The sequence below is a fragment of the Gavialis gangeticus genome, unplaced genomic scaffold (assembly GCF_001723915.1).
Source record: "Gavialis gangeticus isolate Ggan-Ray unplaced genomic scaffold, GavGan_comp1, whole genome shotgun sequence".
Taxonomy (NCBI): Eukaryota; Metazoa; Chordata; order Crocodylia; family Gavialidae; genus Gavialis; species Gavialis gangeticus.
The window spans coordinates 78,825,943-78,836,542 of record NW_017729034.1 but is presented as its reverse complement, the minus strand read 5'-3'; the positions used below and the strand labels follow the sequence as shown (position 1 = coordinate 78,836,542).

Sequence of the window (10,600 nt, the reverse complement as noted above, 5' to 3'; positions counted from 1 at the left end):
AAGAGGAGGTTGGATGACCACCTTACTGGGGTCATTTGACCCCAGTGCTCTTCCTGCCATGGCAGGGGGTCGGATTAGATGATCTGCTCAGGTCCCTTCCGACCCTAGAAACTATGAAACTATGAAATCCCAGAGCACTATCAAAGTAATAATATACTGTATTATGGAGAGGTAAAATACACTACTTAAAGTATTTAAAATTGACTTCTTCTTGTTTTTATGTTAGCGTTTAGGAATGTAAGGCATTTGTGTAGCTATAGAAAGCTGTTATTGTATATTGTCTAACTTTATCCACTGAAGAATTAGAATTAAGGTTAAAATATGGGTAACAACTTCAAAATAGCAATTAGGTTTGCATTTTTAATCAAACCAGCAAGAAGCACTATATGTGACAGCACTGTAGCAGCACCTACTGCAATGTACCAGGCATACATATAGAAATTAATTCAATTTAATTTCTTACTGACTGGAGCACCCCAAAGACAAAAATCTATTAACATAATATTACCCAAGCAATTTCTTTCTTCCTAGCTGACAGAGAGAAGCTACTAAAACTAACAAATTAGAGGAAGGAGGTTGGGGAGAGGGACAAAACAACAGACTGCAATAACAGTATAATGCATTGACTTTGATATCACTTTACATGCCAGTAAAACCAACTCAGCATATGCAAGTGACAAGGTCAGAAAGAACTGGGGCACTGTCATTTATGTAACAGGACTGTGTGGCTGCTTCCTGACAATTTTCACAAGCATGACTGCACAGCTTTAATTCTACTAGTGTACCACTACAGGAAAGAATTAAATTATACCCATGTCAAGCTTAGAAATAGAAAGACATGAGGAACTAGAATCTACCAAATTTGTCTTTGGTACTTTTTATTTTTATTTTTACCAGCAGTTACTAGTGCTGTGAAAGTCATGAATCTTTGACTAGCTATAATTCCTCTACATAGGAACACAACTACTCTTGTATTTCTGGTGAAACTTGTATCTTTTATAAGCCTAATTGGCAGTACTTGCATCAATTAGCACTTACTCTGGCAAGTAATTCCAAGGACAATCACAGAGACCTTAATGTCATGAATATTATTCAATAGAGTACAGTGGCTGATTAAGAAGGGCTGGATGGAGTCAGAACATTATTAGATTATAAATAGAGATATACCTAAATCATGGTGGAAGTGTGCTACTCAGCAGTTCCTTTAATCTTGCTCTTTTTGCCACATACCCACCCACACCACTGATTGGCAGAGGGGCCTCGGCAGCCCACCTGCTTGCTACTGATTGGCCAGGAGGCCAAAACTGTGGTTTTAAATATGCTGCTGTTTTTGCCTCCCAGCTCATCAGCACCAAGCAGCAGAGCCACCAAGGTCCCTAGGCCAATCAACAGCAAGACGCAAAAACCACAACATAATTAAAACTGTGGTTTTTGCCTCCCAGCCAATCAGCAGCAAGTGGCAGGGCTGCTGGAGCCCCTCTGCCAATCAGCACCGGGAGCGGGGGCACACAGTGAAAAAAGCAAGATTAAAGGAGCTGCTACACAGCACACTTCCACTGTGATTTCAGTAGGTCACTAATTATAAATATGTAAATACTGCTACAAATAATAAACTGTGGTTACCGAATCTCTCTCCTAGCTGCAGGTCAGTCATATGAGATCACTGTAGAAGAGTAGGTCCAATAATGACTGTTACAAGTTAATTGTTGCAATTTGACCTAAGAAGGGTTCAACAGAGTCACATCTCCCTCTCAAGTAAATTGGTGAAGATATTAACCCCAAAAAGTCAATGCAGTGAGTACAAAAGTTCCCCCATCCTTTGACATGTTGTAGCCTGCTTCCTTAGGATGTGTGCTGATCAAAGAGATATTGATTCAGACCCTCATTTCACATTTGTCCCCAGCTCTGGTCTGAAGAAACAGTTCCTATGAAGGCCTGAATCCAGGGGTTGACGTTGTGTTGTCTACATATGTGCCTGCTACAATATAAAGGAGATTCCTTACATGTCCCAAGCTCAGCACTCCATGTACCTTCTGAGAGCTTACCTGCAGCTTGTGATATGAGGTGGTGGCATTTAACTTGCCTAAAGACTTCACAAATTTAACACTTCCCTGCATGTGGCAGAATCACTGCATGTGGTAAAATCATAATCACCAAGCAACAATGCCTGATAATTTAAAACAAGTAAGATTTTTTTTATCCTCTTCAAAGATAAATGATCACCTCGGAGGTGACATTTAATGGGTCTATTTACATAAAATATCTCCATGAGATATTTCAAAAATTAGGACTTGAAGATCCCTACCAGTAAGAAGACCTCACTGTGTTTTTTTTTGGTTTTTCCCCCCTCTCCCAAACACTTATGGGCAGACTGCCAGGTAAACATGAGTAAAACCCAGTAGAGAGAGGCAAAGAGGATTTCCACTTGCCTTCTGCCCTCTTTCTCCCAAGGTACCATGAGGTTCCCAATGGCTTTCCCACTGTCAGTACACCCCCCCCCGACTGCCCCAGAAAAGCACCAGTGTTAACTACAGAAGAAGAAGGTGGTGATGTATGGTACAACAGGTAAAGTGGTGGCTCTAAAAGTATCCCTCTGAACAAAGAGATACTTGTCATGCTGAGCACTTAGCTTCTTCTACTGACAGTGAAGGAGCAGGTGTTCAGCCCCTGACAGAGCAGGCCCTGGGATTCAGTGACACTAGACCAGGATCATAGCTCCAAAATCTTTTACATTCACAAACCTGCTCTCATATGGCTGTATCTAAATTGAGTAAGATGACTGAGTGACATGAAGACTAAAGGAGGTCTGCACTGCAGATTGTCTGCTCATCCATAATGCAGGACCACAGGCTAAAAAAGGCTTATACTCAAATGACTATAAATCTTGGCAAATGTGGAATGTTTATTTAACTACTGCTTCTGCAGCAGAAGCCAGATCCTAACAATACCAGTCTGAATTGCTCTGATTTGAGAAGCAAGGAAGGTACAAGGCATTTCTTAAGAGCTATGGCTATGACTACAAATTAACAAGCAACACCAAGTCCATTTTCAGCTAAATACTTTGTTCATTTCCTAAACAGTTTTCATACATAATGTTAATTTGTTGCTGTTACTATACAGAGCTGAAACTACTAGGGGAAGAGCCCTAGCAGTGAGTTGGAAGCCCCAGCGGCTGGTTAGCAGGGCAGCCAGAATGAGCTAGTGGCCCACACCTGCCAGTGGTCAGCTGACCAGAAGGGGCAGGGCCTGGGTCATATATAAACCCCAGGGCTGAAGGCAGTTCCCTGCTGGCAGCCAAGGGGGAAGAAGCTGTCCTGGAGCAAGCAAAGGGGGAGAGGCCTGACTGCACAAGCAGCTCCTGATACTGTTGTGGGACAGAGTATTCCCCAGTAGGGTTTGAATTACATTGTAACCGGGCGGCTTGAATTTGTAACAGCCCAGGGGCTTGTGTTTTGTTTATTGTTGTATAACACTGGTGGTTTGGGTGAGGCTATTAGGGGAAGGAGGAGGCCTCACTGGGGGTGCCCACGTTAGCGTGGGGACCCCAGCACCAGAGAGGGCACGGCATTCAGGGTGCACAGACCCCAGCACCAGAGAGGGCGCGGCATTCGGGGAGCACAGACCCTGGCACCTGAGAGGGTGCAGCACTTTTCAGGGCTGCGGAGAGCCCAGGCAGCAGGGAGGCGTGGAGCGAGACTGGGTGGCGGAGAGCCCAGGGAGGACAAGGGGCCCAAATTGCAACAAGGCCCAGACCAAACAACGTCAGTACCATCTGTGAGGCTTGGGGCATGGTAAAGGGGTGGTTGGAACCACGCATAGCCCATAAGGCTAGGGTGCCCCAAAACACCCGTTGTGACACCAGGGGTCCAGAAATCCACAGGGTCCAGAGAGTCAATCAAGACCATGTCCAAGAGGACTGAAAGGCAGCCTCCCTATCAATCATTCAATCAAAGACGTGGCAGGAAAGAATAGAGGGTGCCCATTGGGCCAACTTGGCACAGTAAAGGGGCCTTGGGGAGATCACAGCCATCCTGCAGGACCCCATTCTGTGACAGTTACTTTTGTTTGAAGTTTTACATGAGGCTAGACAGTAAAATCTTGTAGCAATTTTGAACATGCTTATTAGCTTTCTAGAGAGTAAAACATATGAAAAAGCATTATAAAAAATAAAACCATACAACAGACCGGCTGTTTCAAGAAGAAATGGCTAGTGGGTTAGGAAATGATTTTTCAATGGCTAAAAGATCGGAAAACAATGACTTGGCATTTACATGCATGTTTAGACTGCATCCCTTGCACTCTCCAGGATGGACATTCTTATGCCATTCTACCTGCCTACTCTCACATGCATTGCCCAAGCCACAGCCACTCAAGATGGTTTTCAGCAAGATTGGCTGCTTCTAGACATTTAAAAAAAACAAAACAACCCATGTTTTACTTTTAACTCAACACACCCCCACACCAAATCCAGCACATGCTTACAAAAGGCATCGTGCAATAGCTGAAGGTGATATAGTAAATTAGCGGTGGAATCAAGAACAAAATCCAGGTCTCTAAGGGGACAATTCAGTGACCATCCAATAGACCATGCTGCATACTACTTGCTTTTAACAACTTTAATAATGTAACACCAGAGGAACTGCATAATCTGAGATCTGAAAACACATCATAAATGAATACTTTCCCATATGTATGTAGAGAATGCTGTTTTAAAAGAAAAAGTTAATATTTTAAAATAATTTCCTAGCCTTTAACAATACTGTATGTGAAAAAAGGAACCTCACCATATGAGCAAAGGATAGCCATGGCCATCCAGATTCAGTCACTTACCTTGAAGTCTCTGCATGACATTGGCAATATCTCTTGGAGATCTTGACATTAGCCTTGAGGTGGCCATGGTCTCTTTGATGCAAGTATTCTTTCACTGACAGAATCTCCAACAAAACTGCAGACCACAAGATGAAGAATTTGGACTACTTCCTTTTGAAAATCAACACCTGGCTCTAGCACAACATAGCTAGCAGTGAGTCACAGCTTTTCCCAATGAAAGCAAGCATATAAAAGTGTGCTACAGCACTGTCCTTCTCTCAAAATGTCTCAGCAGCCTGAAAAAAAAAGAACAAGGGGTTAGAGGAAACTTGTTCCAGTTCCTATACAACTAAGAAGTAATCTTATTAGCTGTTCTATCACATAAAGGGTGGCATGCATAGCAAATATGCTATCATTCAAACCAGAGACAAAATTAACACTGCTTAGCAATCATCACTTGAGCAATAAGTGTAGAAACAAATTATTAAAATCAATTGACAATATGCCAGGCATCAGTGCTTTCTGTGACAGTGAATGCAAGTGACACCGCTACAGAACAAGCAATTGTAAAATAAGATGGCAATGAAAGGAAGAAAAATAAGTCTCCCTGAAAAATTTTAGATTCTTAGTAAATTTCATCTGCTAAAAATAACAAGTAATAAATCTATAATCAGGAAAAAATGTTAATCCCTAATTCCACTAGACTACCTTCCATAGTCTGAAATTGTATCACTTTGCATATTATAACTTTTATATAAAATTCCATCCAGTATAACAATTGAAACAAAGTTGCTTTTTTAGTCAGTTGGCATACAAGTTAAATATAAATAAAATTAAAGACACTTACTACTGATACTCTAATTTAATATTACTGTAACTCTACTGAAATGCACTGCAGTAGAAATATACACTGACAAGACCAAATCAGGCCCCCAAAAGAATGCTGTGAAAGAATGTCTTGCCTTCTGAAAAGCAAGAAGATTTGTACTTCCAGGACAGCTGATTCGTCACTGGAAAATAAATGGGGTCCAGGAAATTTTCCCTATCTTGGTTTATACACAATACATATACTGGACCAGACCCAAGTTCTTGCTGATATGTGTGTGGTGTAGGCACATAAATGTGTTTGTATGGCAGCTTTCTGTTCCCCTGATCCTGGAGCCATCCAAAGGCCACTGGCATAAAGGCAAGTATTCCATCTGCTGCTCTCCATTAGGCAAGGTAGCATGAAACACCATCTGAAGACTCAGAAAATGTCATTCTACATGTCCATTCTCATCATGCCCCTCAAGGAACCCAGAATCAAGAAAAAGCACATTTACTTCTTGTCACAATTTTTAGAGTATACCCGCACTGCTATGCAAAAGTATATCTGCAGCAAATGTAGATATACCCAAGCTAGCAATCTCAGGATACATCTACATGAGACATTTAGTGCAGAGTTCTCTAATTAGCTCTGCAGTAAAATGTCACTGTCTATACATGCTGTTCTATTAGGATGGAGTAAGCTAATTAACTCCACTGTAGGTAAGTACTTGTAAATACAAGTACTATGCTACGGCAAAGTTATTTACTCCGCAGCACCTGTAGAGGCTGGGGCACATGTAGAGGCTGACTTTGCTGGCTGGGGCACAAGGGTGCTTCAGTGCTGAGGCTGCCTGCTGGCTAGCACCATACTGAAGCACCCTCATGCCCCAGGCAGCCTGTCCGCCACACACTGAGCTGGGGAGGAGCAGCTCCAGGCTGGCAAACTAAGTCCTGGGCCCCGTCAGCTGGTTCTGCTCCTCCCCAGTCCAATATGCTGCACACCTGGGCACACATTCAAACAGCATGCCCAGGAGAAAAACTCTGTCAAGAACTGCATCTGAGTTTATTTCTGTGCATTAATCACACGTGTAGAATGCACCCTCAGATACCAGTAAAAGGATGGCTGCAACAGCACAGGACTTAGTGAAGTCTGCAGACTTGTCCATGACCCTAGATAAATACTGAGGCAGCTGGCCCATGCTAAGAAATGTGATGCCATAGTCATACCACTCTTGCCCAAACTACCTAGATTAAATCTAGCTTGTATTTCTTCACATGAGTTAGACCCACACTTTTTGACTGCCTTGTAAACATTCTCATAGTCCCTTCAGCATGGTCAAAGCAGTGCTAAGCAGACAGAAGACGGATTCAGGACCATGCCCATTATTCCTGTTTACACATCTGTGTTCAAAATCTCATATTAAACACAGTGGGTGCAGCTACATGTGCAGTTAATCAGAAGCAATAAACTCCAGAGCAGTTTGAGCTGGAATATACTACTCCTGGGTGCAGTGTCTACACATGTGTTTAATCACAATAAATTACCCCAGCCTAAGATAGTACTGTCCCAGACAGTGTAGATGCAGCCCATATGTAGATGCAGCATGTGTAGACACATGCAAGGACTCTGCAAACCTAATTCTCTTCTGATTCTTCTATCTTCAAATCAGGCTGCCTTCACTAGCTTTGGTGGAGTCATTTCTCACTGTACCTCTTCACATGAGAAAGCAATCAAGTTCTGGAACCCTGTATAAACCAGAAATACATATATGAACTAGAAATATATGTAACAATATGGAGTGGGTGAGTAAAAAAGGATTTATGCTGGAAATGCACTAGTAACGTTTGAACAACAATGTGGATAAAATGCAGACCTTTTTAATAAGTAGTTGGATTAGATCCTATGCAGAGTAAGCTGACATGGTATTAATAACACTTCACTAGCTGGCTCATAGCTGAGTTCCAGAATTTCATAGATTTCATAGACATTAGGGCTGGAAGGGACCTCAGAAGATCTTTGAGTCCAGCCCCCTGCCCCAGGGGCAGGAAGTCAGCAGGGATCATAGGATCCCAGCAAGATAAACATCCAAATTTCTCTTAAAGGTGTGCCAAGTAAGTGCTTGAACAGTCTATTCGGCAGCTTATTCCAGACCTTGGGGCTCAGACAGTAAAGAAGTTCTTCCTTATGTCCAGCCTGAAACGGTCATGGAGAAGTTTGTGACCGTTCGACCTTGTCATCCCTTGGGGCGCTCTGGTGAACAGGCCTTCCCCCAGATCCTGGTGAGTACTCATTATAAACTTATCGGCAGCCATCAGATCAGCCCTAAGCCTGTGCTTCTCCAGGCTGAAGAGTCCCATTGCTCTCAGCCTCTCATCATAAAGTCTGTTTTCCTGACCTCTGATCATCCATGTGGCTCTGCTCTGGACTCTCTCAAGCTTCTCCACATCCTTTTTGAATTGTGGAGCCCAAAACTGGACGCAGTACTCCAGCTGTGGCCTCACCAAGCCCTAGTACAATGGGAGAATGACGTCCTGAGATTTGCTTGAGAAGTATCTATGGATGCAAGCCAGCATTTTGCTCACTTTACTAGCTGCAGCATCACATTGATGGCTCATGTTCATCTTGTGATCAATCATGACCCCCAAGTTTCTTTCGTCCATAGTGCTAGCCAGCGTAGCACTGCTAAACCTAAAAGCATGCTGCGGGTTTTTCTTCCCAAGGTGGAGAACCTTGCATTTTTTGGTGTTAAACACCATCAGGTTCTCATCCTCCCATTTCCTGAACCTGTCAAGGTCAGCCTGGATCACCCTCCTGTCCTCAGGTGCGGACGCTTTGCCCCAAAGTTTGGTGTCATCAGCGAACTTGGCCAGTCCACTTCTGATACCAATGTCCGCATCATTAATGAAGATATTGAATATTATAGGTCCAAGGACAGAGCTCTGAGGGACCCCACTGGTCACAGTGCACCACAACGATTGGCTTCCATCAACCACCACCCTCTGGGCACAACCGTGGATAGTTCTACCTGTACCATATGTATTTATTTCTCCTTGAATAGGCATTAATTAACCCACTCAAAACATAAGGGGTTAGATCCTCAGCTCATGTAAATGAATGTAGTTGAACTGAAGTCAATGAAGATTAGACCAACTGAGGAAGATTGTTAATCTTCATGCAATTCTAAGTTAAAAATGTTACAGCATATGTATATTTATAGTTCACTAACATATACTGTTAAATTTATGTTGAGCCATTTTATCTTAAAAAGTGGGGACCTAGCAATTAATAATTTATTTTAAGTTCCAAAGTAAGAATGTGTGGCCTAAATAAAAAGCTCCTTAGAAAGTGATGGGAAACATTTCTACTGCAAAGACAGCGAACTAAGCTACAACAGACCAAGACAGAAAATGCATTAGCAAACAAGGAAAGAACAGCTACAGCAAAGAGACCTCATCAGTCAGAAAAAATCCAAAATAGATTATAGCAATATTCAATGTAGTCTGGTGTTCTGTCTCAAGCAGTGGCCAACATCTGATGCTTCAAGAAGAGGACAAAACCCAAATACATGTATTCAGTTATGCAGAGTGAAATGTTGGGAGGATTTTGTCTGGACTCCTACCATTATTCAGTTTAGGCCTCAAGGCATATCATTTGTTTGCCTTTGTAACCTATTTTATTTTTTTGGAATTATAAATATTTATGCAATTGTCATTATAGTAAACATAGATATATCAGTTGTTGAAGAGCATTCCATTATTGAAAAGACATAGAGGGGGTTCCCCTTAAATACCAGACACATGCATAACAGATTTAAAAGAAATGCATATGTAAAATACTGCGCAGATTCTTTACTCATGTTATTTAACTATAATGGCATGTGCATGTCTTAAACATCATAAAACTAAAGTATACAGTGGATGCATCTATATGTGCAATTAATTTGAAGCAATAAACACTGGAGCAGTTTCAGCCAAAGTAAACTACTTCCATGCACAGCATCTATACATGCACCTGGAACAGCAGCAATTTGAGCTGGGGCGAAGCAGTTTACACCACGGCCACTCCTGCTGTGCTTTACCCCAGGATCCAGGTGGCAGCATCAGGCAGTAGGGGAGCTGGCTGAGGCATGAGAGTGCTGAAAGTGCAGAGCCATGTGGCTAGGTGGTGGACAGGAGTCTGGACTCCTGCTGACTGGGCTGACCGGGTCCAATTTACTTCCACAGTCAGCATCTACACATGCATTTAATCACAGTTAATTGCCCTGCTGTAAGATAGTACTATCTTATGGTAGTATAAATTAGTTTACTAATGCCTAATAGCATTGCACATTTAGACAGTGACACTTTATTCTGCAGCTAATTAATCTAGCCTACAGTAAAGTGCACATGTAGATGAGGCCAGTAGTTTACTGGCCTCTCTAAGCTTTAACATTCTACAGTTAGTGTTCAGTTCAAGAATTAGGGGTGTACTTGGTAGCTGTGTTGGTCTGAGTCAAAAAGACATGCAAAAAACTAGAACTCTTGGTTCCAGAGGGACAACCTTCCATCTTCTGCTCCCTCTGTACAAAAATGAAGTTTATTTTCTACCTATGAGGACTTTTTACCGTCTTGTACCATCTACACTTTTCCCAGAGCCTGATGAAGAGACTTTGATCCTGAAAGCTTGTAGAAAAGGACAATTTTCTTGCCATTTTCCAGTTGGTCTATTAAAAGGTATCATTTTGGAACCAAGACTTCTAGTTTTTTGTATTTTTTTGTCTCAGACCAACATGGCTACCAAGTAAACCCCTGAAACATGGAAAATGCTGAATTTTCGCCGATTTTAAATGTTAAACTTCATTGCAGAACAGCAAGGAAGTTTTTTTGCCTCCCTGCCTGCCATCTGACACCTCCAGGGCAGGAATTCTACCTGATCAACACATCAAAGAGCTACTCAACACAGCTCCCAAGGACACTCTCATGGACCCAGAGGGACAGACTTCTA

The 10,600-nt window shown here is 42.3% G+C and overlaps 1 protein-coding gene across 1 annotated transcript in view; it reads right to left on the bottom strand.

The window, feature by feature from the left end:
• The window catches only part of SYNE1 (spectrin repeat containing nuclear envelope protein 1), a 631,505-nt gene that overhangs the window by 605,219 nt on the left and 15,686 nt on the right, over positions 1 to 10,600 (bottom strand). Inside the window, exon 2 of the mRNA XM_019526891.1 lies at positions 4,831 to 5,105. Coding sequence (XP_019382436.1) covers positions 4,831 to 4,897 — 67 coding nt within the window. The 5' untranslated portion in view covers positions 4,898 to 5,105. The remainder of the gene's footprint in view (positions 1 to 4,830; positions 5,106 to 10,600) is intronic.